The sequence below is a fragment of the Crocodylus porosus genome, unplaced genomic scaffold (genome assembly GCF_001723895.1).
Source record: "Crocodylus porosus isolate Cpor-Errol unplaced genomic scaffold, CroPor_comp1, whole genome shotgun sequence".
In the NCBI taxonomy this organism is placed as follows: Eukaryota; Metazoa; Chordata; order Crocodylia; family Crocodylidae; genus Crocodylus; species Crocodylus porosus.
The window spans coordinates 1,564,122-1,591,191 of record NW_017728951.1 but is presented as its reverse complement, the minus strand read 5'-3'; the positions used below and the strand labels follow the sequence as shown (position 1 = coordinate 1,591,191).

Here is a 27,070-nt window from a genome sequence, read left to right as displayed (position 1 = left end):
ACATTTTTCCATTAGAGTGACCGACTTCTAATCAAAGGAGGAAAGATCGTCAACGATGATCAATCATTTTATGCAGAAATTTATGTGGAAGACGGTTTGATAAAGTAAGTGGCTCAAAATATATTTGGTATTGTAATTTACATAACAAACATGTTGTTGGTGTAATTTCCTAAGAAGTATGTTTTCCTGAAATATTTGAATTTCCCATAAAGATATTCAAACATACTTGGGGGGGGGGGAGGAAATCAGTAGTTATACGATATAGGAAGAAAAAGTCCAAAGAAATATGCATTAGTGTTTATTTGCAAGTGGAAAGAAACCCTATAGCAGAGAATAATACAAATTATTGTAGTAACACTGAGCTGTATAGGAGGTTGTTAGGTTGAATGTATAGCTTTTACTTGCTTTTATGAACTTCTTGAATACCAGAAGGTCAGAAGTAAAATGGTCTTAATTCCTGGTGGATATGTGTTCAGAACAAAAAGTCCCCACATAATTTGCCATAACTGGTAAACTGTTAGACTAGGAACAGACATTCAAAAAGTCTGAGCCTGAATTGATTCAATCTTTGCAAGTTAGTCTAACCTGGCTAAGCTAAACCACTTTATAACTGAACAGACATCCCAGAAATGCAGGCATATGCCTGCAGTGGCTCAAGCGAGAAGCCAAGGGGCGGTAGAGCAGCCCTCCCTTCCCTTTCACAGTGCTGAGAAGATGGGGGTGTGACCAGGCCCCAGCAAGACACCTTGATTAGGGAGGGATTCCTCCCTCTTCTGACCACCCCAATAGGGAATTGGTAACACAGTGTTTACCATCACCCCTAACTCAGTGTTTATCACCTCCTTAAGAAAACAACAGAGGGACATTACCAGCTCCCTGTTGATTCTCCCTTTGTCCTGTTTGCCACAGCACAGACCATAGCCATCCAGCATGTGGTCTGCTAGCTAATGCTGAGAAATGTCTATAGGCAGAGTGGAAGGGGAGGGGGGATGCCTGCAGTCTGTGCCGAAGCTACAGCCAGGGAGCAGAGGGGAGGAGCCAGTCCTGCTGTGGAGCAGAGAGCCCTGCCCAGCTCAGAGAGCATGCTGGGATGCTGGTGTCTGATTTAACTTAAACCAGGAAAGGGTCTAGGACAGACATTTCATAAACCAGTTTGACCCAAATCAGTTAAGTCTGATACTACATTCAACAAGGTTTATTTCAAACAAGTTTCAGCCATTTTCAAAGCGGTTTATATGCACTTAACTTATATTCTGTTACAGGTTTAAACCAGTTTCTGATCACTTAAACCCTTTTATGTCTAATGTCTGTCCCTTAGTGAGTGGTCCAGGATTATAACACTGACTGACGAGGGATATAGGTCACATCGGATGTGTTATACTGGTGTGGGCCTCATGATGCTTTTCAGTACCATCCAAGAGACAAAAATCTGATTATTCTTACTCCCGGGGGTGAAACTGGGTTGAGAAAGTTTTCAAGGCAATGTTTCCTCAATGGAGTTAAGAGAGTGCTTCACAATGATCCCATAACATCCTGCTGCTCTCCTGTTTAATATACAGTTTCATTTCTACTTGGGAGAAATTTTACAGTCTTTGACTTCTCCTTTGCCTCAAGAAGAGCATTTGCTTGCTTGCCCAAAAGCTTGCAAATTAAAAAAGAAAAATTTGTATCTAATTGGTTTAATAAAAATATTGCCTCTTCCTCAAGGGTTTTGGATGCCTTTGCTTCTAGACTTAACACAGCTATAATCTATATCACAGTAGTCAAGGGCTGTTGTTGTAGCCATGGCAGTCTAAGGACATAGGCAGACAAGGTTCCTTGGGTAAATGTGATATCTTTTATTAGACCAATTAAATAATTGGAAAAAATCTTTGCAAGCTTTCAGGCACAAACACCCTTCTTCAGACTCTCCTTATGACTGAAGAAGGGTGTTTGTGCCAGAAAGCTTGCAAAGAAGAATTTTTCCAACTACTTAGTTGGTCTAGTAAAAAGATATTACGTCTACCCAAGCTACACAAGCTACCAAGCTACGTCTACCCAAGAAACTTGTCTGTCACAGTGGTCAAGAAGCATAGCTATAGAGTTTGAATGGCCAGTCTGCCTTTGAAAAAAGGATGGTTTATGAGCTATGTGACCTTATGAGAAGTATGAGTGGAGGCAGGGAGAAATGTCAGATACTCAGAGGTCTAAAGAGTTTCAACTTTTCTCCACTTTCCAAGAAAAAGATCTCTAATATACAAGGGCAGCAGTCTGGGGAAGCTGATGGAAATTCACTTACACACACATGGAGTCACAGAACTGTAGAATAAGAAGAAAACAAAGCTGGAAGGGATCCTGAGAAATTATCTAGTCCAACCCCCATCCTATCATAGGATCATCAGTCTAAACCATGGCTTAATTCCTGGCCATGTCATCCAGCCTATGGATCAAAAAGGTTGAGCACCCTTGATTTAAACAATCCCAGACAAATGTTTGCCTACTCTGAATAACAGGTTCCACATGGTGCTTACCCACTCTCCTAATCAGAAACTTTTTTTCTTAAAGCAGTATGAATGTCCCCAGTTGCAATGTTAACTCCTTGCTTCATGTCCTGTCCCCTGTGGACACAAAGAACAACAGATTGCCATCGTCTTTATAACAAGCATTTTTGTATGTGAAGACTGTTGTTAAATCTCCCGCTCGTCTTCTTAGCTTTAGCCTAAATCAAATTCTTGCAACCACTCCTTGCATGTCGTGTTTTCTAGAGTTCTCATTATTTTGTTGCTCTCCTCTGAACTCTTTTCTGTTTGTCTGTATCTTTTGTAAAGTGTGGTGTGCCCAAAGTTGGGCACAGTACTCCAGACAAGGCCTCGTCAATACTGAGTATAATGGAGAAACCACTTCCTTTCCCTTGTATACATGTTTTAACAAAAGAAACTAATGCTTTTGTTTAAAAGTTGTTTGCAATTAATAAAGCATCTTCATTCTGTTTTCAGGCAAATTGGTGAAAATCTAATAGTTCCTGGTGGTGTAAGAACTGTTGATGCCTATGGCCAGATAGTTATGCCAGGTGGAATAGATGTCCACACAAGACTACAAATGCCTGTAATGGGAATGACCTCTGCTGATGACTTCTATCAAGGCACAAAAGCAGCCCTAGCAGGGGGAACAACCATGATAAGTATGTAACATCACTGAAATGAATTTTTATTGCTGTCTTAAAGCAATAGATTTGGTCTTTTGCTATGTTAGAGATTATTAATATAGGACAGAAAAGACTGTAGTTTAACCATGTTAGTTACAAGTGTGCTTAATTAATGAAGTATGTATTATGCCCTATTTAATACTGCCTGCTTTTTTAAATATAAAACTTCCACTTAATTATGAAGCACCTTTACAGTAATGAGCAATAGCAAGTACTGTACCTCTATTCCTGGGCCTTTTACAGTAAAAAAAATGTATATTTTTACAGCTTGTTTTATATGGGGTGGAAAAAAATGTGATTTGCTTAGTCAAATATTTTGGTGAGATTTTCAACTCCAAGGTCTTGAGTCAACATTTTGTTTAGGTTAAAATTGAAAAATTGCGGTGCCAATCTTCAAGAAAGGGAGGAGAGTGGATCTGGCTAACTATAGGCCCATCAGCCTGACTTCTATCCCAGGGAAGGTCTTAGAAAAGTTTATTAAACAAGCCATCCTTAATGGACTGGCTGACGCCAACATCCTGAGGGATAGCCAGCATGGGTTTGTTGCAGGTAGGTCTTGCTTGACCAGTCTCATTTCCTTCTATGACCAGGTGACCTATCACATGGACAAGGGAGAAGAGATTGATGTCACATATCTCGACTTCAAAAAAGCCTTCGATCTGGTATCCCATGATCACCTCTTGGCAAAACTGGCCAATTGTGGCCTTGGGTCCACCATGATCCGCTGGCTGGTGGTAATTGATGGCAGTCAATCATCATGGTTGCCTGTGACCAGTGGGGTCCCCCAAGGCTCTGTCCTTGGACCCATATTGTTCAACATCTTCATTAATGATGTGGACATTGGAGTCAGAAGTGGACTGGCCAAGTTCGCCGATGACACCAAACTTTGGGGCAAAGCATCCACACCAGAAGACAGGAGGGTGATCCAGGCTGATCTGGACAGGCTCAGCAAATGGGCGGACGAGAACCTGATGGTGTTTAACGCTGAAAAAATGCAAGGTTCTCCACCTTGGGAGAAAAAACCTGCAGCATCCTTATAGACTTTGCAGTGCTACGTTGGCTAGCACTACAGAAGAAAGGGGTTGGGGGTCATCATTGACAACAAGATGAACATGAGCCTGCAATGAGATGCTGCAGCTAGTAAAGTGAGCAAAATGTTGGCTTGCAGCCATAGATGCTTCTCAAGCAAAACCTGGGATGTCATTCTCCCCTTGTACTCGGCCTTGGTGAGGCCTCAGCTGGAGTACTGCGTCCAGTTTTGGGCTTCACAATTCAAAAAGGATGTGGAGAAGCTTGAGTATCTGGGGGAACGTTTGTTCACAAGAGTGCCCCAGGGGATGACGAAGTCGAATGGTTATAAACTACTGCAAGACCATTTCAGGCTGGACATAAGGAAGAATGCCTTTACTGTCCAAGCCCCCAAGGTCTGCAACAGCCTGCCATCGGAGGTGGTTCAAGCACCTACAATGAACACCTTCAAGAGCAAATTGGATGCTTATCTTGCTGGGATCCTGTGACCCCAGTTGCCTTCCTGCCCTTTGGGTGTGGGGCTAGACGCGATGATCTTCCGAGGTCCCTTCCAGCCCTAATGTCTATTAAGTCTATGAAGTCTACGAAAACAATTTTGTTTTTGTTTTTTCTCAGTCCCCACCAAAATCTCATTGCAAATAGACCATACGTATTTACCAATCAATTCCTGACAGTGCTTTTCTAACTGAAGGCATAATCTCAACAATGTAGGTTTTCCAGGTCAATACGGAGAAGTATAGGCAGAGCTGAACAGTAAAATACAGTACCAGTGGCATGGATGGTGCTTGATTGCCCACTGATTAGGTCAAAGCAGCTGTGCACAAACTTTCAAGAGCAGAACTGGTCCATTGTACATATGATATCAAATACCTGTCTCCAGGAGGAGGGAGGGGCACTTTAGTTAGAGCAGCTCCTGAGAGCTTAGTTAAAAAGCCACTGCTACCATTTTGAAGCATGGGATGATAAATAAATGAGATGCTGAGGCTGCTACTCCGTGTCTAATTGAGTCTGAATGATCATCTTCTGTTGGTGTTACCCTCAGTTTTAATGGTATATGACTATATTTTGGGATATTATATATCTTATATTTGTAATTCTAGTTCTAAAATTAATTTGAATGAAAATTTCTCTTTCCTGCCATAGAAAACCAAGTTAAATAAGTAGATACAACTATAAGGTTCTAATGTTAACCTAGTAAGGGATAATCTTGCACCAAACTTCAGAAAGTGTAAAGGTTGCTGAATATCTGTAATATTTCTTCAGTTGATCATGTGTTCCCTGACTCTGGAATGAATCTACTTGCTGCATATGATCAATGGAAAGAATGTGCTGATAGCAAAGCTTGCTGTGATTATTCACTGCATATTGACATCACTCGCTGGCATGAGAGCATCAAAGAAGAACTGGAAGCCCTAGTAAAAGACAGAGGTAAGGACAAAAATAATAGTGTTCTAACAAAAAGCAAGTACGAAAGCAAAAACAAGAAAAAGGAACAGATTCTTCTAGGGCAATTTGCATTCCTATAATGCAGTACTTCGGAAAACATGCATCCCTGTAATGTAGTACTTTGGTGGCTTAAGACAAAATTATTGAGCCCAGTTCTAACCTTCTTACATAGAGAGGCTTCCCACTAACTTTCAGGTATTTTTGCCAAAGTAAGGTATTACAGGACTGGGCAAGTAGATCTAGCGGACTAGTTAACTTGTACCTGAAGTCCCTCTGTGTAAGAACCCAAAGATGCCCTCTAGTGTACTTTGGAAACCATATATGCCACAAGAATACATACATTTCACTGATGCTTTGCCTTATTTAGATTGCATCTTACTTTCAGATATGCCTGCACAGAACTGACTTCAGTGGAAATGACAGTCTTACACCCAGGGACAGAATTTGTTGCTTAACATGGAATTTTTAGTGACTCTCCTATTATATTTTTGAGTGGCTGAGTTAATGCAGAGCTGTCCAGCGCTCAAAGTGGCCATTTTTTCATACTTTGTCACATACATCAGTAAAATGTAAAGTATTCCCTAGAACGAGCATGATTTAAAAATCATTGACTTCTATCCACTTACAAAAAAAAAACAATAGCAAAGTATGTCATGACACACTACTAAAAGAACTGCATTACACATTGTGTAGAAATGAAGAAAGAGTCTTCTGGAATACAGTACACATAGATGTTATATGTGTATTGTCTAACTAAATAACAGTTCTTTGATAGCAGAGATCTCCCTTTGCAGTATATTGTAGTTAATAACATGATTAAAGTATAACTACTGGGTATTAGCCAACATCAGCCTGCACAATTTAAATCCCTTCTGGGGACAAGATGAATTCTAGATCTATGAATTTGATCTCTCCTGATAGTGGTTTGCCTACAACTTATGTTTCATAATCCTCATTTGAAGCCTGAGCTTCACAAGAACACACATTAGATTTGCAGGTTCTTCTCCCCAAACCTAAATCCAAGGCCAGAGTCCATTTCAATCTTACACACTAACCTAAAAACCTTCTCCAGAAATGAACACTGTTTCTTCAGCCCATCTCTAGATCTTTGCTCTCTGCTGTAATAATAAATACATGTGTAATTTTTTTTAAAGGTGTGAACTCCTTTCTCGTTTTCATGGCTTACAAAGACAAACTCCAGTGCACTGATGCCCAGGTAACACAGAATCATCGACATGCAATACAAATAATCAGCTATATTTAGAATGTAAGATTTGACCACTCTGATACTGGGATATTCTTTTTTTTTCTTGACAGATGTATGAAATATTTAGTATTATTCGAGAGTTGGGTGCCATTGCCCAAGTTCATGCTGAAAATGGAGACATCATTGATGAGGTGTAGTACATATATTCCTTTATATTAAAGCGTATTTGTAATGTAGTTATTTAAAGCAAAATATTACCTGTAAAAGATACAGTTGCCTGAAGAGCAGTGGAAAGCAGAGCAGAACCAGATACATTTCCAGTATTACAGTCATTCAGTTAGTTCAATAGCAAATGGCAGAAATCAGTCCACAAGGTATGTATTCCTAGGACCACATGGCTGTTTTTTGTGATAGGAGCAGCATGTGCCTGCCCAGTGCATGTTGCCAGTCATGGTATTACTTAAGTCATTCTACTGAAATTGCTGGCTGAAACTGTCATTGATTTTGATGGTTTATGAGCTATGCACATTAGAAAACCACTACAAGAGCAAGCTCCATTGGGTCTGCAATTCAGCTGCCAGAATAGAAGTTTGTATCTTTTTCCAGTACTTCCTGCAATGTTAGGTTTGCACACTGCTTTAATGGGGCTTGTGGGGAATACAGAAATGGTATGCTCCACTCACCTTCTTTCCTGCCTCATTCTTCTGGGCTGGATTTGACCTCCAGGATAATCTGATAACCTGAGTTTAGAAAGAAATGGTCTGCTAGCAAATCCTGGTATGACACCATGCACTGAAAGAAGAATCTTTGGAAGAGCACCTGGACTTTGTATTTAAAAACAGATGCATCCTGTTTGCATGTACTCTATTATCATCACAGATGTACAAATATATGCACCTGCTATGGACATTTTAGGGTGTCATGCTTCACTAAGGTTTGTCTTCGGAGATGTTTATTCCTGTTTTGTTTAGAACTCTGAGGATCCCATCCTGAAAGTTAAGCAGATTTTGGGCTTTTACAATAATGTGCATTTCAGCTGGGTCCATACTTGCAAATATAAGGGCAAATAGCAAGAAAGGAGTGTTTTGCATTCAAAGAATCATAGAATCAGTGGACTGGAAGGGACCTGGAAGATCATCAGGTCTGGTCCCCTGCCATAGGCAGAGAGTTAATGAGCTCAGAGTAGCTCAACGAGGTGCTTGTCCAGCCTCCTCTTGAATATCTCCAAGGATGGCGACTGTACCACCTCTGCTGAGAGCATGCTCCAGGCTCTAGTTACCCTTATGGAGAAGAAGTTCTTCCTTATATCCAATCTAAATATTCCCTCAGTTTGTGACCATTGGTCCTCATCCTCCCAAGGGATGCCTGCCTGAAGGGTTGCTCCCCCAGATCTTGATGCTCCCCGCTGACATACTTGTAGGTAGCTATCAAGCCACCGTGCAGCCTCCTCTTCCTCAGACTGAACAAGTCTAATTCCCGGAGTCTCTCCTCATAGGGCCTATCCTCCACGCCCCCAACCATGTGGGTGGCCCTTCTCTGCGCCCTCTCAAGCTTATCTGCATCCTTCTTGAAGTGCCGCACAATACTCCAGTTGCGGCCTCACCAATGCTGAGCAGAGAGGGAGAAGCACCCTCTGGATGTGCTGGCGACACATCAGCTGATGCACACCAGAGTTCTGTTTGCCCTGCTGAAGACTTCATTGCATGGGTCTGTTAATTTTCATCCAGCTGCTTTTTATTTTTAGAACAGGAAAAAATGCAAAATAAATGTTGGGAATAAACAACACAGAATAAAAATAAACTTGTCATTCATTCTAAATTATTGCAGGTAACTGAAGGGCCATGTTAAATGCAAGGAAAGTTTCAGATAAAATACTTTTTCTCAATACTTCAAAAGGCCTTTGTTAGAACAAACAAGTCTGAGCTTAATAGCAGATTCCCCCTTTAGGATTTTATCTGACAAACATTCTCTTTTAATTGGCTGTAATTCCAAGCAGTTCTGTCTTCAAAAGTATTTCTTGAAGCTGCCAGCATGATAACATTAGAGCCCTGTGGATGAACTTCAGAGAATCTGCAAAAGGAACACAGAGGGTGCATCTACATGAGACAATGCGTAGTAGACTCATTCTATTGCACATTAGCATGTCACAGCAAAAACTGGGCTAGTGCGCAGTAGAATGAGTCTACTGAGCATTTAGCATCACACAAAGACTGTACACTGTTGCTACATTAGTGCTGGCTACTGTGCATTTATGTAGTACCTCATATTAGAGGTATTAAACATAATGCACATGCAGACGCACCCAGCGGGTACACTAATGAAAATCACATAGGAATAGATCTTTTAAGAGCTACAGGATCTGGTCTGTAGGACTGTTTAGTAAACATGGCCATGCAATTCATCACAGAGATCAACTACCAGCTAAACAGAAGCGTTGAATGTCATGAAAACACCTAAATATGGGGGAAGTCTAAAGGAGACTGTGCTATAGAAATCATTATCCTATTTATTTAGGCATGTGCTTCAGAAAAATGAAGAGAACTTGGATTCAGCTCTGTGTGTGTCTACACAAGACGCTTACTGTGCAATAGCCTAATAACACAGCGCAGTAGTATGCTGGTCAAAAACCATGTTAATATGCTACTGTGCTGTTTTATTAGGCTACTGTGCAATAACTATCACAAAAAACCCATGCACCCGCACTACTGTACAGTAACTGTAGTTACTGCAAATATAGCTAGTACTTCATTAAGCAAGTACTGAACTAGTAGTAGTAGTTACTGTGCATTAGTGAACATGTAGACAAACCCTATATGTATGCCAGAGTCTTTTGGCCTACACCCTAAATAATATGAAGTCCCTGATAGTTGAGGAGGTGGTAACAGCAAAAAGTGACTGTACCCACCCAGAGATAGTTAGGACCCAGGGCTATACAAATCACAGGCAGTGCTAGTGAAGAAGGATTGCAGCCAACACACCCAGGGGATGTGTGGATTTGGTATATTCCCTGGTGAGGAGTTACACTATTCGAAACTTAATAAGAGAAGTTGCTTAACCCTCAGCAAGAACCTGGATGAAATGCAGTCCATGGCAGCATTATTTATTCAATATTCAGAGCTTCAGCAGGGATGGTTTTCATCTTTCTGACCTGGCACAAATAACTCTATATCACTTCCTTTCCTTTTTCATGTCCTTGTGACAAGATATTCAGCAGAATTTGGAGATTGCATTGGAATCCGACAGGCCTTGCTGTGAGTGCTTCTGCTATGGCTTTGAATGTGCGATCTTGGGGCTGTCAACCATGCACCTTAGTGCCTGTGCCACCCCTGCCCCTTTATATTGCTCCATGTAGGTATTAAGAGGGAGAGGTTCTTAGCTTACTAATGGACTGTACATCACTTGCTCTTAACTCTCTCTCCAAAACGGTGCTTTGCGTAGTGCTAAGAGCAAGGAACTCACTTCTTCCTCTTACTAGATTCCATACATTGTAAGCATTTGGCTCAGCAAGTGCCTACTACCTCAAGATAAGCACACAGGGGAAAATGGTACCATAAGCAGAAGAATGTGAAAATCAGTGCTAATTAAAATTGTAACATCCCTCTATAAATGGGCGAATATACAGAAACTTTCTCTATGCTTGTTTGATATGACCTGTATAAACTGTTTTCACAGCTAAGATGTGTGGGACTTCACAAGTCCCTCAAGATTTTTAAAAGGATAACAATGACCTGGGTAATGGAGCTGCTCAGCATTCAGCTTCCTGCTCTACACTGCACTTAAGATGTATGAATTAATGGTTCAGGAAAAATGGATCCTTGGTCATCATTTGTACTTAATTGTTTCTAAACAAATGAAAACAACATTATGTTGTCAAACTATTAGAGTGCTTCTATGCCAAGGTAGTGGCATGAGATTAATCATAGGAAGATGCTATACTTTTTAATAAAATGCTTCAGTTGTCATGGACATAAACATACTCAGGGATAATAGTCAGGAATCTTCACAATATTACAAGTGTTTCTGAATATAGTATTTCAGATCCCAGATGAGTTTAGACAGGCTGTTCATGTTACTGCTTCTCTCATTCATCTTCATTTACCTAGGAGCAAAAGAGACTGTTGGAACTTGGGATTACAGGACCAGAAGGGCATGTTCTCAGCCACCCGGAGGAGGTAATGTCTTTAGGTCTTCAAATGGACCTATTTAGAGCTTTAGAGTAGTCTCTGTTCATGTCCATTCAACTAAAAGAGATGTTTTAAGGCAGTGTCTGGTTATGTTCTTGTTTCCCAAGGTTGAAGCAGAGGCAGTGTACCGTGCAATCACAATAGCAAAGCAAGCCAACTGCCCCTTGTATGTCACAAAAGTAATGAGCAAAGGTGCAGCGGATGTCATTGCTCAAGCGAAAAGAAAAGGTAAAACGCTGCTTTATATTTGCACAGTAACTGAAACCTTTTGTTGCCATGAGTATCACTGTAATGGACAATTGGTAATGGTTTACTATTAGTCAGTGTCTGACACACCTGAAGAGCTCAAACACTTTATATTAGCTCTGTTTTCAAAATGTGCTGATGTTTAATTGCACTGAAAAGACCTCAACAGAGCTGAGAATTTTTTTTTATAGACTTTGCTACCCAAAACTCTTCCAGCACAGTTGAAAAAAGAAATGTTTTGAAAAAAATCACTCCGTCATGCTCTGAACAAATGAGCCTGGAAAAAGATGAGAATTCCAGGTGGTGACATTATAGCAAGTCAGAGAACTATTCCTCCAGGGAAACAAGGTACAGGAGACACAGTGCTTAGAAGGCAGTTACTGGGCACATCTACACATGCATTAATGCGCCATAATAACAGTGCATTAAGTTTAGTAACTGTGGTGACACTAATAGTGCAGTAAACTAATTCTACTGTGCATTAGTGTATTAGCATGGCTTTTGGCGTGATGCAGTAATGCACAGTAGAGTTAGTTTGCTGCACTTTTAGCATTTTATGTAGCATCTTCCATTGCGTCATATCCTGAGCAAGGGTAAATCAGGGGGTTTCTATTACAACTGGTGGAACTATGTTAATCTACACCAGCTGGGGAACAAATTCACAGTGCATAGACTTGGGTAATTAATAAAGGAGAGAGACCATTATATCCAACTGATCTCCAGTGCAGAAATTATAGACTGTTTAGAGTCACAGTATGCTACTCAATAGCTTCTCTGAGCTTTTATGCATGATCACAGAGTAGCCTTAAAGACACAAGAGCTTTTAAATCATCCAAAACTCCCAGCTTGAATCACTTCTTTTATTAAATGAATCAAAGGTGACAGAGCAGTTATTAAATATGGCAAGGAGCTGCTTACCATGGCACATAAAAGACAATCAGAAACATTCAGTCATGAGCATAGAGGACCAAATCCATCTTCAGTGATTCGATCCTCTGATTTCAGTGGAATTGCACTTGGAACATTTTTCCTAAGTTTTTGTATACTTTTTGGTCCCAGTTGAAAGGATTTCCAATTTTCCCTAGCATGTTACAAGAATGGAGCTAGCTTCTGGAATGCTTGTTTAGTCATTCTCAGGGGAAAATCAGTACTAGACAAGATTTTATTTACAAAGCAAAAACTTTGCAAGAGCTTTAGGAAATGGCCTAGACTCTTGTCTGATTGGCAGTTTACCCATACAAGCAGACGAGTTGGCTGAATTTCAGTAAAGTAATAGAAACTGGATCAAACCATCCTTTATTGCTAATCTCAGGCTTTGTACTGTGAGAAAAGAGAGCTCTTCACTGGGAGCACACTCAGGTTATCAGACTATTCTCTAGTGTTGTTATTCTCTAGGCACAGTTGTGTATGGAGAGCCCATTACAGCCAGCCTTGGCACTGATGGGTCACACTACTGGAGTAAGAACTGGGCCAAAGCTGCAGCCTTTGTCATGTCTCCTCCAATCAGTCCTGACCCTACTACACCTGAGTATCTCTCTTCACTGTTATCCTGGTAAGTTGGAAAGGACTGAAGGATCGTGCAGTGTTTACATTCTCACTAAAATTGAAAGAGTCAATAGAACTGAGTACACTGAAATTGTTGGGTAATGTGAGGACCATGACCTACAGGGTAGAATACTGGTTTTAGAGTCAGACCTGGTTTTAACTGCAGTTTGGCCACTGATTTGCTGTATGACACTGGACATGTCATTCACTTCTCTTTGCTTGTCCCCTCTTTCCCCTTCTGGACTTTATCTATCTTGTGTGTTTGGACAGTAAACTGTTGGAGCCAAGCCGTGTCTTTTAATATATGTTTATCACATTATATTGTGAAGGATTCCAAAGCACCAGATGTGATATAACCAAGGAGGGATGAGAATGGGTTAGAACTCTCTCTCTAGCTACAGTGTTCCCTGTACTAATATGATATTAAAATTGGAAGAAAAGATTTACTGGCAATTTAAGAAGAAGGGTTTTATTACTGAGGATTTTAGAAAAATCTATGAAACATCTGTGAATCTGTTGCCTGATTGGCAGTTCTATGAAATATCAAATCTGTGCAATGTTATAAGCCTTGAGGGTCAGATGTCACAGAGTTGTGTCAGTATGCTATCTTAGGCAACAAAGCGCAGTGCAGTGTTTCACACAGTCATTTCATGATATGGCAGTGTAAGATTGTGTGAGACACTGCACACACAAAGCAAAGCAAACACTGATGCTTTTACAGTTTTCAAATTTAGGAAAAAAGTAAATGCATAAAAATAGCTAGTTATCTTATGATCATGTCTTCTCCCTACCATCCAGGGTGAAATCCTGGTGTTATTTATATTAGTGAAAGCTTGGCCACTGGTTTCACTGGAGCTAGAATTTCACATACAGCAGATTTTGAGATCTCAGCTACGGTCATATGTTACATTGTAGCACTATATATGCCCCTGTAGTGATATAGAAGTTGAGGGGACAGGTGGTACAGAAATGTTCCAGGATGAAGCAGTAGCTTGCTGTAGTGCTACATTTTGTAGCACTTGTAATGCTATCTATAACATTTGTAAAGTGCACCATCGCACTGGGGTGGTCACTTAGACCCTTGATATCCCACAATTCCCTGGTCTGCCTCACCCACTGCCCACTTCAGGGGGCAAGGAGAGCAGGGTTAACAGTCACTGAGTTCAGTCACAGGGGAGAGCACAGACTGCCTGCTTCTCCACCTACCTGCTCCCAACCCTGTGAAAAGTTAAGCCACCATTGAGCACAGAACCAAAATCAGGCTCACTCATGGCAAGCAGAACTGTAGCCCCGCACAAACAGAAAATACAAGCTGATTATAATTCAATATAAATGCAGCATTAACATTTAACATTACAAGTCTTCCTGGGCTTCATAAAAAACCCATCCCATTCCTTCATCATAGCTCTGGTTCTTTGAGCTGTAACAGGTTCTGGTACATGGAAACTGGTTTTATCCTGGGCTAAATCAAGTCCAAGAATACCTATGGGCCAGGGACAGACATTACACATAAACCAGTTTAAATGATCAGAAACTGATTCAAACCTGTAACAGAGCAGACATTCAGTGCACATAAACCAGTTTGAAAGTGGCTGAAACCAGTTTGAAATGAACCTGGTTGAATATAGTATCAGATTTAACTGATTTGGCTCAAACCGGTTTATGCATTGTCTGTCCCAAATGTTTTGCTGGTTTAAGATAAACCAGACACCCCCAGCATCCCAGCATGCTCTTGGGCTAGGTGGGGTCTCTGCTTCAGCCCAGCCAGGCTGGCCTCACCCCTCTGCTCCCCAGCCCAAGCAGGGACAGGCAGGGGCGGAGGTCTGGCCAGAGTGGGGTTAAATTCCCCCCTCCCTGTGCCACTGGCAGGGACCTGAGCCAGGTCTGCCTGGCACTCCCCCCTCACTGCTGCAACAGGGGGGCACCAGGGTCCTTGAGGCAGAAGGGGGCAGGGAGGAGAGTTAGTTTCCCCTGTAACCCACTGGCAACTGGGTCTGCCCACCATGGCCAGGGCACTTGCTCCCTGCCTGGAATAGGTCTCCAGCTGTCCCCTCTGCCACAGGCCTGGAGCGAGGAGGAATAACCCCCTCCCACCCCCCCAGGGGCCCTGACTGGCCGTGTCCCCTCCCCACTGCTGCAGAGGGAGGGGGCAGGGCCCTTATTAGGGGCAGCAGCCCCTGTCATACTGTGGGGGAGTCCAAGCCTCTTTCCAACAAAGGGTCCGTCAGTGTCCTTCCTGAAGGGATCTCAAGGCCAAAATGAAGTCTTGAAGGCTGTAAGACTGACTTAAGCATTCAAAGTGAAATTTTCAAAAGCACCTAAGAGTCGAGAGCAATACTTTTAAAGGTATTTAGGCATGTAGTTTCCATTGAATCAGTGGGAGTTAAGTGCTTATGCACCTTTACAAACTTTCTCTTTATCTCCCAATGACTTTCAGCTGGATTTAGAAGTGTATATCACGTAGATACCTTTGAAATTTTACCTTATGGATAAAATGTACTCCTATGCATTGGGCCGGGCACAGGACCTGTGAAATGTTTATATTGCATGTTGCCTTCTTATACAGGAGTGTGTTATATTTGAAGAGTTAGCAACTGCATAGATAAATAATCAGAATTATTATGCCAGTTCTGAGCCAGTGATTTTTTCCATTAATTGCATTTTGGTTTGTTTTAATGCAGCGGGGATCTACAGGTTGCGGGCAGTGCTCACTGCACATTTACCACTGCACAAAAGGCAGTAGGGAAGGATAATTTTATCCTTATTCCAGAAGGAACAAATGGCATTGAAGAAAGAATGTCAATAATTTGGGAAAAGTGTGTGGTAGGTAACAAAATACCTGAAACATTGGCTGATTCATCTGTGAAAGTGTGCGCAGCTTGTTCTTGGTCAGCTCACTGGGGTTAGATAATAACAGTTCCCTTTAGCTGAAGTGAGAAAAGTATGTTGTCTTACATTGTTAGTCACACTTTACAGGGATATTATCAGGACTGTTACTTAACATAACCTTGTCAATGAGAGAAACTGTGACATCTGAGTGCAGCTGTCCTGATAGAACAACTTATTTGAAGAGCATCCCATCTCAATTGGAGCTGTAATCAGAAAAGAAAATCTATCCAGGAGATTCTTTTAAATGCGAGAAATGATGTCTCCTTTCAGACCTTGCAATGATACCAAGCAAGCCTTGCAGAATTGTCTTCATTTATAATTGCTGAAACATTTCAGTACCTTTGAAATTAGGTATGACTTTGATGGGATCAAGCACGCAATAAATCTTGTATAGTTTGTTGAGGCAGTTATTATTTTAAAATTTGCTAATTGTTTACCCTATTACTGATTATGTTTACCTTACTAAAAATACTGTTTTTCACATAAACCTCGAACCCTGCATCTCACTGTGGGGTCTTATACTTCACCTTTCATTTGAGGTGTGCGGTTGTGCTTTTTGAGTCCCTTTTCTTGTATCCTCCTAGCAGTGTGAATTTGAAGATCAGTAGCACACAAAAAGATCCAGCTCCGTAAATGTTCCATTTTGCTACTTCAGGCATGGAGTTACCTGAAGATGGATTTAATTTAGTATTAAGTTAAAAAAATTCTGAATGTGAATCCAGCATTGGTGAAGGAAGTGAGTCCTAGAGATGAGAGCGTTGCCAAATAAATGATAAAGAGACATCAGAGTAGTGATAGACGTCTTCATAGTCTCCTCTTCTCCAAGGAGGCTTATTATTCAGTGATGTAAGATGCAGTATCTGTTGCTGTGAGTGCCATGGCTGTCACTAGCTTTTGGCTGTCTCTTCACTGCCTCAGTTCTGGAAATGGCCCATGCAGGAGTGGGTGGCCTGGCATGGGTTTTTTTTGCTACCCCAGAAGCATCCAGTGTGTACGTACCTTGTTCCCCACAACGCCACTTTCACAATGGCTGTTAATTGGGAACAGCAGTTTATTTTCAGCTGTAAGATGTTCTAATATTTTTTAATAACTAGTACAGCAGGAAGTTTTATGTGTGTGCAGCTGCTGTGATCTTCTCCGTCTGTTAAGGGATAAAGATGAGTACCAGTAAGTTTATCTAGAAAATGCTAAGTCACTACTTGCCCTTCTCAAATTCCCCTTTTGTTTTGATTTCCAGGTTTCAGGGAAGATGGATGAGAATGATTTTGTAGCTGTGACCAGTACAAATGCAGCTAAAATCTTTAATTTTTATCCCAGGAAGGGACGAATTGCTGTAGGCTCTGATGCTGACCTAGTTATATGGAATCCCAAAGCTACAAAAATTATTTCAGCGAAAACCCACAATCTGGTAAAAACTCTTGCTGTTTTAATTTCTCTTTTTTGTTAATTTTGCTGCCAGCACAAGTTTGTGAAACCTTAATCAAATTAAACCATTTACCAAACTTAAGGAATCATTTGGGTAAAATATTGAATAACCTTGAGTTCTGGTTAAACTCCTAAATAAATTCATCCTTTCCTTCCTGCAGGGCATATGGAGTTTTAATGTGCTAGCATGTTAATTGAGGTGTAATAAAGCTCTAGTTCTAAGGTGGGATTTGGTTCTATTGTGCAAATTATTAGGCAGAGTGATGTACTCACTATGGGTTGGAAAAATGCAAGCGCTGTAATATTTCAAATGGAAAAATTAGGACGAAATAATAAGACCTTGTAGCTATGCTACATGCAAAGGGCATTCATACTGGAATAAATCATGAGTTCCTTAGAATATTTTGACCTAATCTTAACTAAGGTAAATTCTCATTTTACCAAATGAAACTTTAGTTCAAAATTTAGAAGTGAGTATCAGCAACTTGGGAAACCCATCTCACCTCTACCTCTACAAATGAAATACTTCTACTTTTACAGTAACATACAAGTCCCCCTTCTTGCACTGGCTACAGTCAAGCTTATCATCCCTTTCTCAGAGTCACTCAAATTATGCCTTCTCTAGGGTGTCATAGGTCTTAGGTATTCCAGAATGAATTTATGCACAAAAACTTAGAAACCCAGATCATTAGAACAAGATTAGAAAAGTTACTGTTAAGCTCAGAGGTAGCATTGTTAAGTTTAAAGTGTTGAGCTAGTTGACATTAGATCATTTTATCACTTTTGGTAGATAGATGGGCTTTTGTTAAATGGATGTAAGACTTCTGAGAAGAGATTGTCTTTTCCTGCGAAAATGAATATTTTTGCATCAAATGTGCACTATGGTTGAAATGTTCTGATTTCATTTGAAACTGAGTAAAAATGCTGAAAGATTTTCACTTTGATTTTCAGTAAATCTTTTGGTATATTTCAAATAGTATTTTTGAAATGTGAAAAATTTGGTATTTTTAATGAAAATTAAAGTTGGAAGTTTTAAAGAATATTCAGATTTTCCCCAAACTTTAATTGTTTTTTCTTTAGCATTTTGGTTAAAGGGTTTGCACTTTCCTAGAAAACATTTCAATAGTTACTATAAACCCAGAAGCTTATTTAAGCAGGGGACTACTCAATATTTGGGATACTTATTCATCCCTAAAATGGGTCAGATTTACTTGAGAAATATAGGGTGCACTTTGGGGTGTTGTTAAATGTTTTCTAAACCTAGTTTCTTCCTTCCAGTTTGTTTTAAGATCAGCAAATTAATAGAGGGTTATATTATTTCAATCTCAACCTTAAAAGTTAAGTAAGAAATGATTGATTCTTAAAAGTTGAGTAAGAAATGATTGATTGTACATAATAAACACAACACAAAAATCCATGTGTATATATAATTGGGGAGCATCTGGGCTCTTGGGGGTTTTTTGGAATAAACCCTAAACTAATTGAGTGTCCTGATTTGGTTTTGCCAGAATGTGGAGTATAATATCTTTGAAGGAACAGAGTGCCATGGTGCTCCTACTGTGGTTGTAAGTCAAGGAAAAATCGTGTTGGAAGATGCAAATCTCTTTGTCACTCAAGGGTCCGGTCGCTTCATTCCTAGAAAGACTTTCCCTGATTTTGTTTATAAAAGAATAAAGGCAAGAAACAGGGTAAGGAGAATTTTCTTTGTATCAAAACAGTCCTGTGTCTCTGATCCACTTTATTTCCATTCTTAAATTGCAAATACTATCATGTTAGAGTCCCCTGACTTCCTGGTGCAGTAGAAAAGGAGGAACCAAGCAAAAAATCAAGATGATCTACTACTTGGAGGCTTTGAAAAGAGGTAGAACTACCAAACAACAGACCTGGTGCATTGCTAGACACATTAATCAATAATATCACTGTCCAAAAGCCATATTATTTGCATGACACTAATTACTAATTCACATGCATCTAAGGTAAAAGAAAAGCATATTATAGTTTAATGAATACGTGCATAGATATTTAATACTGGTTGATAAGGTGTGCTGCATCTCTCTGAATGATTGGCTCATCTTCAAGGAGACTCAAGGGTAAACCACTGTGCTATAAAAAGACATGAGATGTGTAATGGATTTAATTACATGGCCCTTCTACATTACATTTAAAAAGTAAAACATTTTCATAATATAGAGTTTAAACAGTATACTTCCTTTGAAATATCTGAACTGTTACCACGGTGAGATGATAGCATTCACCTTATATAACTGTAGATCTTTTTTCTTACAGATATTCTGGGCTGAATGAGTCTCGATACCTTTTCAATTCAAACAGCTACTGTAGGAAGCCAGACCTAGAATATAGCTCACAGTGTAGTAAATTTAAGGCCTAATCCCACAATTCTTTTCAGCCTTTCCCAGCAATTGCCTTTTGCCTCTGTACATACCAGTCATTAGGCCATGTTCTGGGCAAGCATTATATACTTCATAATTATAGCAAACACATGCTCATCCAGGGATGTTTAGTCTAAAATGAATGGTAGAAAAGGTCAGTGCCAGCAGGGTTTGCAGTTGACCTTAACGTTCTCAGCACTTCTCAGAATTTAACCTGTTTTTTAAATTGCTTGTGTATGCCCTAGATTACCGGTGTGGATGGATGCTTCCTATCCCTGAGTTGTAGCCCTTGGCAGGGGATTGGAAGGAACTGGAGAACAGCAGCTGATTTGGAAACTCTATGCCATTCAGTGATTTCCTTCTACAGGAGAATTATGCAAGGGTCAGATAGAGCAGCACTAAAGCTGTTCATTGCAGGGATTCCTAGGAGCCAAATGCGAGTTAGTGGCCTGGCCTTATTACTCTGAATGCATCGCCTCACATTCTGGCTGAATAAGCAGGTCCTAGATCCTCTCCTAAATCTGTTTTTTTCTGTCATTGCTGCTCACTTCACAGATATGTCCCCATACTTATAAAAACTCAACAATTATACCCATAGATGCAAACACGCACACATACATGCCCTGAAATTGATTGCAGCTTCTGACCGAAAGATCAGGAAAAAACTTGACAGCCATTACCCCTGCTTGATTTCAGAGATGTTTAAGATATTTTTCTCCTGTTACCTAATAGCTTGGAACAACTGGGAAAAGGGGTTTTGTTCATTTTTGTAGGAAAACTATATCATTTTCATTGAAGAACCTCGTAATTATTTCTATTAATAATATGGGGGCTGTCTCTGGAGGAAAATTGATATCATTGATTAGAGGATCAAAATTTATGTAGTTCCCATGGATGAGTTTAGTGTCAAAGGGTATTTCACTGCTCCAGATCCACCCATGCAAATCTAGGCTAATAAATATCTCAGTATGAATTTCATTGTTGGTTTTCATCACGTGTAGTTTCATTGTTGCCATGGTTCTGATATCTTTTCTAGTTAGCACAGGAGCTTTTTATATTATGGCAGTTAGCTTAAGTACAGCAAATCTATTCCCTCTTCTTCTGCTGTTCTCCACATGTTGGCCTAGTCTGGCAAGGATATGAGATGTAGCTAGCTAGCTCTGTTAGTCTGAAGTTAAGCAGAAGCCAGGATAGATTTGCACCTTAGACTAAATTAAAGATATGTTTAGTGTAAGCTTTAATGAGCTGGAATTCACTTCATTAGATCCTGTGAATGGGCATGCACAGAGCAGTACATAAAATGGAGATAGTGATTTGAATACAAAAGATAGGAAAGGAGGGGGGGAGTGTGGAGGAGGGGGTGGGAGAGGGGAGGGGAGGGAAGAGAAGAGGAAGGGTTGGGGGACTGGTGCTGAGAGAAAACATCCTCTGGCTGTGGAGTACCATCATATCCCATCAGATCTTTATTACAAATGTTGCTGTTATATTTTTATATTGAATGTAGTTCTGAGAGCTGCTATACATTACTGCTACAATTTGTTTCTATTTATATCTAGTTATTGGTGCTCAAAAATAGGTAGAATGATTCATTGGTTTAAGACCACTAAAACTGGTTTTGCAATAGTATTTTCCAATAGCTGTACATCAGACCTTAACAGGTGAACATTTCTTTATTCTTCCATATGTTTTGTGGATGCTTTTATTGTTTAATGAATAGCAAATAAGACCTACTAACCACTCCCTTGTCTGCAAATATATCAACATATATCAGCAATAATGACAATATCATTCGTGACTTACAACAACTTCTTGTTTGTCGGTGGAGCCATTTCTGCAATAAATCCACAGCAACTGGGGGCTAGTAAGTAAGTGTGAGAGTTAGTCTCAGCTTTTAAAACCACCACTTCTGATTAATTCAGAACTAATCTGGTATCCGTGATCCATGACACTAATGACTGCTCAGATATATTATTCTATCTGCAAAGTGTAAGGAAAAAATGCACTCTTCCTAGAATGCAGAAAAAAACAGTGTTAAGTCTGGTTCATCCCATTTGTTAGGACCAAGTGCCTCAGGCTGTTTGCTCCCAATCAAACTGCATCTATCATCTTTTTTGAAGTAGAAACATTGTGTCATTTTTCATTATTGAAGGAAGAAGCTTTGCTAAATATAAACTTTTACATATATGGAGCTGGAGGTTTCTAGACTTCTAGCTAAATAATAATTGGGTGTCAGATCTGACCCTCACTGATTGCTTGCTTGTGAAGTTAATGCATTTGGGCAGTCCCATTCGATACTTCGGGCAGTTAGTCTGGTTGTCTGCATTCCACTCTTGGTCTCTTGTCTAGCAGGAACCTTGGATGGAAAATAGGATCCGGAATGATGTTGAAGAATATTGCTTTGGATATCTTCTTTACAGAGTCCTTTAGCATGCGTGAAGAAGTTAATATCAAGTGGCATGAGAGGTTAGCAGGAAAACAGAAATGCTATTTCAAAATGGAAACAGTTGTTCATTAGCAGTTGTAGCTATACTGGTTTCTTTCCTATCAAACCTAAACTTCTTCTACCTTCCAAGCCTTTGATTCTGACTTTTTGTAGTTATAAAACGACTGGCTCACTGTGTAGTTTGCAATGAAAAAAGGCCACCAGCTGCTATTAATAAGATGGAATATTTGTAACGTAACTATTTCTCTATACTGGCTTTGCTCTTTTTTTAACAATGCAAATGAGGGATGGTTTAAAGGAGCACCTGATGCAGTAGGATGTTATCATCATGCCAAGTCAGGTTCTGTTGATGTGTTACATCAGAGCTTCTGACCTACCAAAACCAGATCACAATAAACCATAATGGGTGTGTCCAGACGAGCAGCAATGTATGGTTTGCGGTGTTGCAGACACATCTGCAGCACAACACACAGCATGTGCCGCACGTGCACGCATTCCCTGCGATGTTAATTTGCAGCGTGGGGGTGATTTTTGACACACGGAGATCCTGGTGTCAAAAAAACCCCACAGCTAAAAAAGCAGGGCAGCGGATGTGGCAGCAGTGTGCACTGCCCAAAACCAGAGCCTGGCCAGCCAGAGCCACACTCCGGCTGCCGACCAGGTTCCCTGCTGCAAAATCACCATGATTGCAATCCCTGGGAGGCCCCCAGTGCCCCAGGTAAGGTGCAGGCCCTAGCCTCCCCTACCCCACCTGGGGCAACGTGCCACATGCCAGAGCATGCGTGCATGGGCGTTACCTGGAGACAAGCAGCAGCAGCACATATTGTGCCACTGTTTGTCCCTGGGGAAACTTAGGTTCCCACTCATGTGGGCACACCCAATGTGGACAACTGATATCATTTTGCCTTCTTTGTAATAACATAGTGACTCCTTTGCGAATCAGTTTTTTCAACAAATAGTCATTCTCTTTAATTCTATTGAATATAAAAATACTAAGGAATACTTCTCCTTTGTGAGCTGGCTTCCACTGCTTTGGACAAGGCAGGCCCTCATACCTCCTTATTAAGATACATGGTTTGTGGGTAATAATATGGCAGGAAGAGTGAACTCTCCCATTCTCTCTAACACAAATAGTTTGGGGTGGGTAGGCAGGGCAATAGGAAGCTTTAGCTGTGTCCTCAGAAAGCACTGGCCAGCTCAGCAGAACCAATGTAAAGGAGGAAGTAACAGGGGTGTAGGTTGTAGCCATGTTGGTCTAAGGACATAGACAAGGTTCTTTGGGTGAATCTGATATCCTTTATTAGACCAACTGGGTTTTTTTGCATTTTATTCAACCAACTGGTCTAATAAAAGATATCAGATTCACCCAAAGAACCTTGTCTGCCTATGTCCTTAGACCAACATGGCTACAACCAACTGGTCTAATAAAAGTCAGAGGGAGTAGGAAATGATTTCTGACTCTTAAGTCACTGTTTAGTCCTTGCCTTTCTCTTGGGAATGTGCAGCTAAGTAATGTTTTTTCTCAGGAAGACTTGCCTGTCTTAGCCCCTGGTGATGAAAATATTGATCTTGGTGCTGAAAGCTGAGGAATACTGATGTGAAGAATCAGTTAGATAGCACAGTCTTCTGGGAATAGGCCATGTCTTGCTCTGTGTGTAGGGCAGGAAGTTCAACATGAATTGAGGTCTTCCCAACAGACATGCAAGTACCAATCAATAGCAGATTTCTAAAGATACACCTGATCCTCATTTACCCTTAAACCAATTTTATACAGCTCAGGCCAAAGCAATGCAGATAGGCCTGAGGTTAAATGAGAATAGCCCCATTTGTGAAAGGGTTATTGTCAGCAGACAGGGTTATTTAGGTGAATCTGATATCTTTTATTAGACCAACTTAAATAGTTGGAAACATTTTTTTAGCAAGCTTTCAGATTTAAAAACCCTTTGTCAGGCTGAGAATGTCTTATTGTCATGTCTTATTGACAATTGACAATTTTTTCTAATTTCTAATTTGTCTAATAAAAAATTTAAAAAGAATATTGACTATTATTGACAATTGACAATGAGGATGTCTTATTGTCATGTCTTATTGACAATGTCATATTGTCAGCAGACATTCACTATTTACTTCTTGTGTATTATTTTGGAAGCCAATGCACCATACTGTCACAGTTTAACATGAAGTGAAGGAAAGGGACCTTTCAATGGGACACTGACAAGATTGATAGGTCTGGCAGCAGATTTGCTAGCTTTTGTGTGTGTGTGTGGTGGGGGGCACAGATCTGGTTGCAAATCCATGTAACTTCTTGTAAAATAATTTACCAGACAAAGCAAATGTAAGTGTTTGTAAGCAATGCTCCATCTTCTGCAATTCACTGCAGATAACCCAGTGCTCATGTACAGTCTTGCTGTAATTAATTAGGGTGCATGTAACGAAAAGAACAAAAATTAGTCAGGGAACCGATTTCAGCTTCAAGTTTTTCATTGTTTTGTTTGAAACCAGTTCAGGGGTTGATCTTCTGTTTACCTCATTACATTACAGCTTGCTGAAATTCACGGTGTCCCCAGGGGGCTTTATGATGGGCCAGTTCATGATGTCATAGTCACTGCTAAAGCTGTGGCCCCCACTCCTGCTTCAAGGATAGCTCCCTGCTCAGGCAAAATACCAGCTCCTCCTGTTCGTAATCTGCACCAGTCAGGATTCAGCTTGTCTGGTAAGTTCACTGAGCAAGTATAGGGACTTTTGCAGGGAGAGATGTGTACAACAGGCATGGATGCAGTGAGAAAGCAGTGGTTGTCTGTTCTGGGTCACGATGCAGTCCAAGGAGGCAGCTTGCGCCCAGAGAGAGTGCTTTTGAAACAAATGGTTCTCTAAAGAGATATTGGGGTTTACTGCATGGTAGTCAAAGCATATATTATGTCAGCCAGTAAATAAAAATTCAGGGATAAATTCCACTAGTATAATATATGCTAATGTAAAAGATAAATTCCATTTATGACTGACTTTATATAATGAGCACCTTGCTACTTCTGTCAGTTTTTCTTGATAAGCACAATTTGGTTTTCACTGCCTTAGCTTCTTACATACAAAAAATCATATGAAATCCTTCCAGATGCTGAAAAACTAACTGTTAAAATACAGTAAAACACGTTGATCCCATGAACTTCAGTGGAGCTAGGATTTCAACCTGAGTTGTGTCCACCGCCAGTTGTATATGTAGGAATAAACCCAGACAGCAAATATAGCCTGGAAAATTAAGTCAAGTAATACTAAATGGACAAAGTACAAAGGAAGATGAAAAAGGATGGGGAAAAAGAGAAGACATCATAGTTATTAGAAAAAAGAATTAGTAAGCGCAGAGGTCATATTCTCTACTACGATTGGAAGCCAGTGTTCAGGTATTCTTGTGCATTAGCTTGTTTTAATAAAGATAGTTGTAAGGTTAGAAAGACAGACCAATATTAACATATTACTATAAAGAAAAATCAAAGCTAGGTTTGTAGCCAAGGAAATGGCTACAACCATTTCAAGCTCAACAAATGTGCTTCAGACAGTGGCTTGGAGATGGTTAAATCTGTGCAAATGCACAGTATATATACACTTCCATAAAAGATTGCAAGATGTTTCCCAAGATGAAGACTTAAAACAACTATATCAGCTGTTCTTTTTCATTAGGAAGGGGAAGGGTACGAAGGCTTAATTTTTAATTTTTTTTTTGCATTCAGGATGGTCTACACCTGTATGGCCCATGTATCATATATCATGCTATGAACACAGGCAGTTCATAATTAATCTATTTTAAATCAGTGTGACTTTCACTTCAATTTTTGTTCCTTGTCTTCTAGGGTCACAAGCAGATGATCACATTGCAAGACGTACTGCTCAAAAAATTATCGCGCCCCCTGGTGGACGTTCCAATATCACATCTCTCTCTTAAGCATTCTAAATTAGTTGATGTACTGGATGACTTTTCAAATAAATCATAGTTTCTACTGGAGCAGATGGTTTGGGGAACTGCATTCTTTAACATCAATCTCTGATTTCCAGGTAATATGTCTTTAAAGGACTGTGCCTTGTTTATACTCACCCAGAATACCTTGTTCTATGAGCTGTGATCTTAAGACGTAGTTAGATGGTCATTCTACGCTGCCAGGGCAAGGGACCTGGGTGAAGTGTACACCAAGGACATATGAAATTAGTTTGCTTTCAAGCTCAGGATAAAATTAAGTGTGTACAAGTTTCCTCACTCCCATTTTCTCCAAGTGGAAAATAGCCTAGAAATACACAAGGTAGAGAACTCTTGTCAGGTATTATAAACATATTTCTTACTCAAATAGTTATCCATCACATCTTTAACACATGCCTATCAACAATTAGAAGTACATTTTAAATTATTTATGGTGCTGCTAGATGTCTTACCACCAGGACAAAGCTGATGACATTTTGTCTTGAAGTGTTTCTTTGTTTCTAACAATAAATACTGCCTTTTCTTTTCTAAAGAATTTTAACTGATAAAGACTTTCAACTCTATATGGTTTTTAATACTGTTAATTATATAACTGATGATTACAATGATCAATAAACACAAATTTATATCTCATTGCACACGCCTTGGGCATGTGTTAGGAACTGCCACTCTATACATATATGACAGCATGAGTATAAGAATATAAGACAACAAAGTGTGGTCTAAATGTTCATGAAGTTAGTTGTTTTAGTGTCATTCTAGAATGGGTAGAGACATATATTAATGCATCAAGTTTTCTGAGTTTTTTAGTAGTTGTATTTCTGGAACCCAGAGATGACAGTGGGAGTTCCAGTGTGTTTTAGCCTTTTTGTTAGTCTTGTTTTTTAAAGTTTATTTATACAGTTTTCCAAGTACCAAGTGTCAGTCTTATAAACCAGAAGCAGGCAGATTTAATGGCCAGTTGCTTATGATGGACTCTTTTATAAGCTGTGTACAGTAAATGTGATCTAAAATGCTGAATCACGCCATAAGACTATGCATGTACCTATAACAAAATGACTCACTATTTGGTTCATGTTAATCCCTCTCAATAAAGTTTGTTCAAAATCATCAAA

General features: G+C 40.0%; 1 protein-coding gene across 1 annotated transcript; it reads left to right on the top strand.

Moving 5' to 3' along the window:
* Positions 1–27,070, top strand: DPYSL4 (dihydropyrimidinase like 4). Its single transcript, XM_019556229.1, has 13 exons — positions 1–104; positions 2,976–3,160; positions 5,477–5,641; positions 6,814–6,875; positions 6,977–7,057; positions 10,970–11,038; positions 11,158–11,278; positions 12,692–12,848; positions 15,523–15,664; positions 16,968–17,138; positions 18,664–18,843; positions 24,530–24,701; positions 25,834–27,070. The coding sequence occupies exons 2-13, from the start codon at positions 3,043–3,045 to the stop codon at positions 25,923–25,925; spliced, it is 1,530 nt and encodes a 509-aa protein (XP_019411774.1). The 5' UTR covers positions 1–104; positions 2,976–3,042; the 3' UTR covers positions 25,926–27,070.

Bases quoted from the DNA above. Each gene is read 5' to 3' on its own strand.
- DPYSL4 (XM_019556229.1), top strand. From the start codon at position 3,043: ATGCCAGGTGGAATAGATGTCCACACAAGACTACAAATGCCTGTAATG. The intron at 15,665-16,967 runs GTAGGTAACAAA...TTTGATTTCCAG, and splicing joins TAATTTGGGAAAAGTGTGTG to GTTTCAGGGAAGATGGATGA. The intron at 24,702-25,833 runs GTAAGTTCACTG...CTTGTCTTCTAG, and splicing joins GTCAGGATTCAGCTTGTCTG to GGTCACAAGCAGATGATCAC.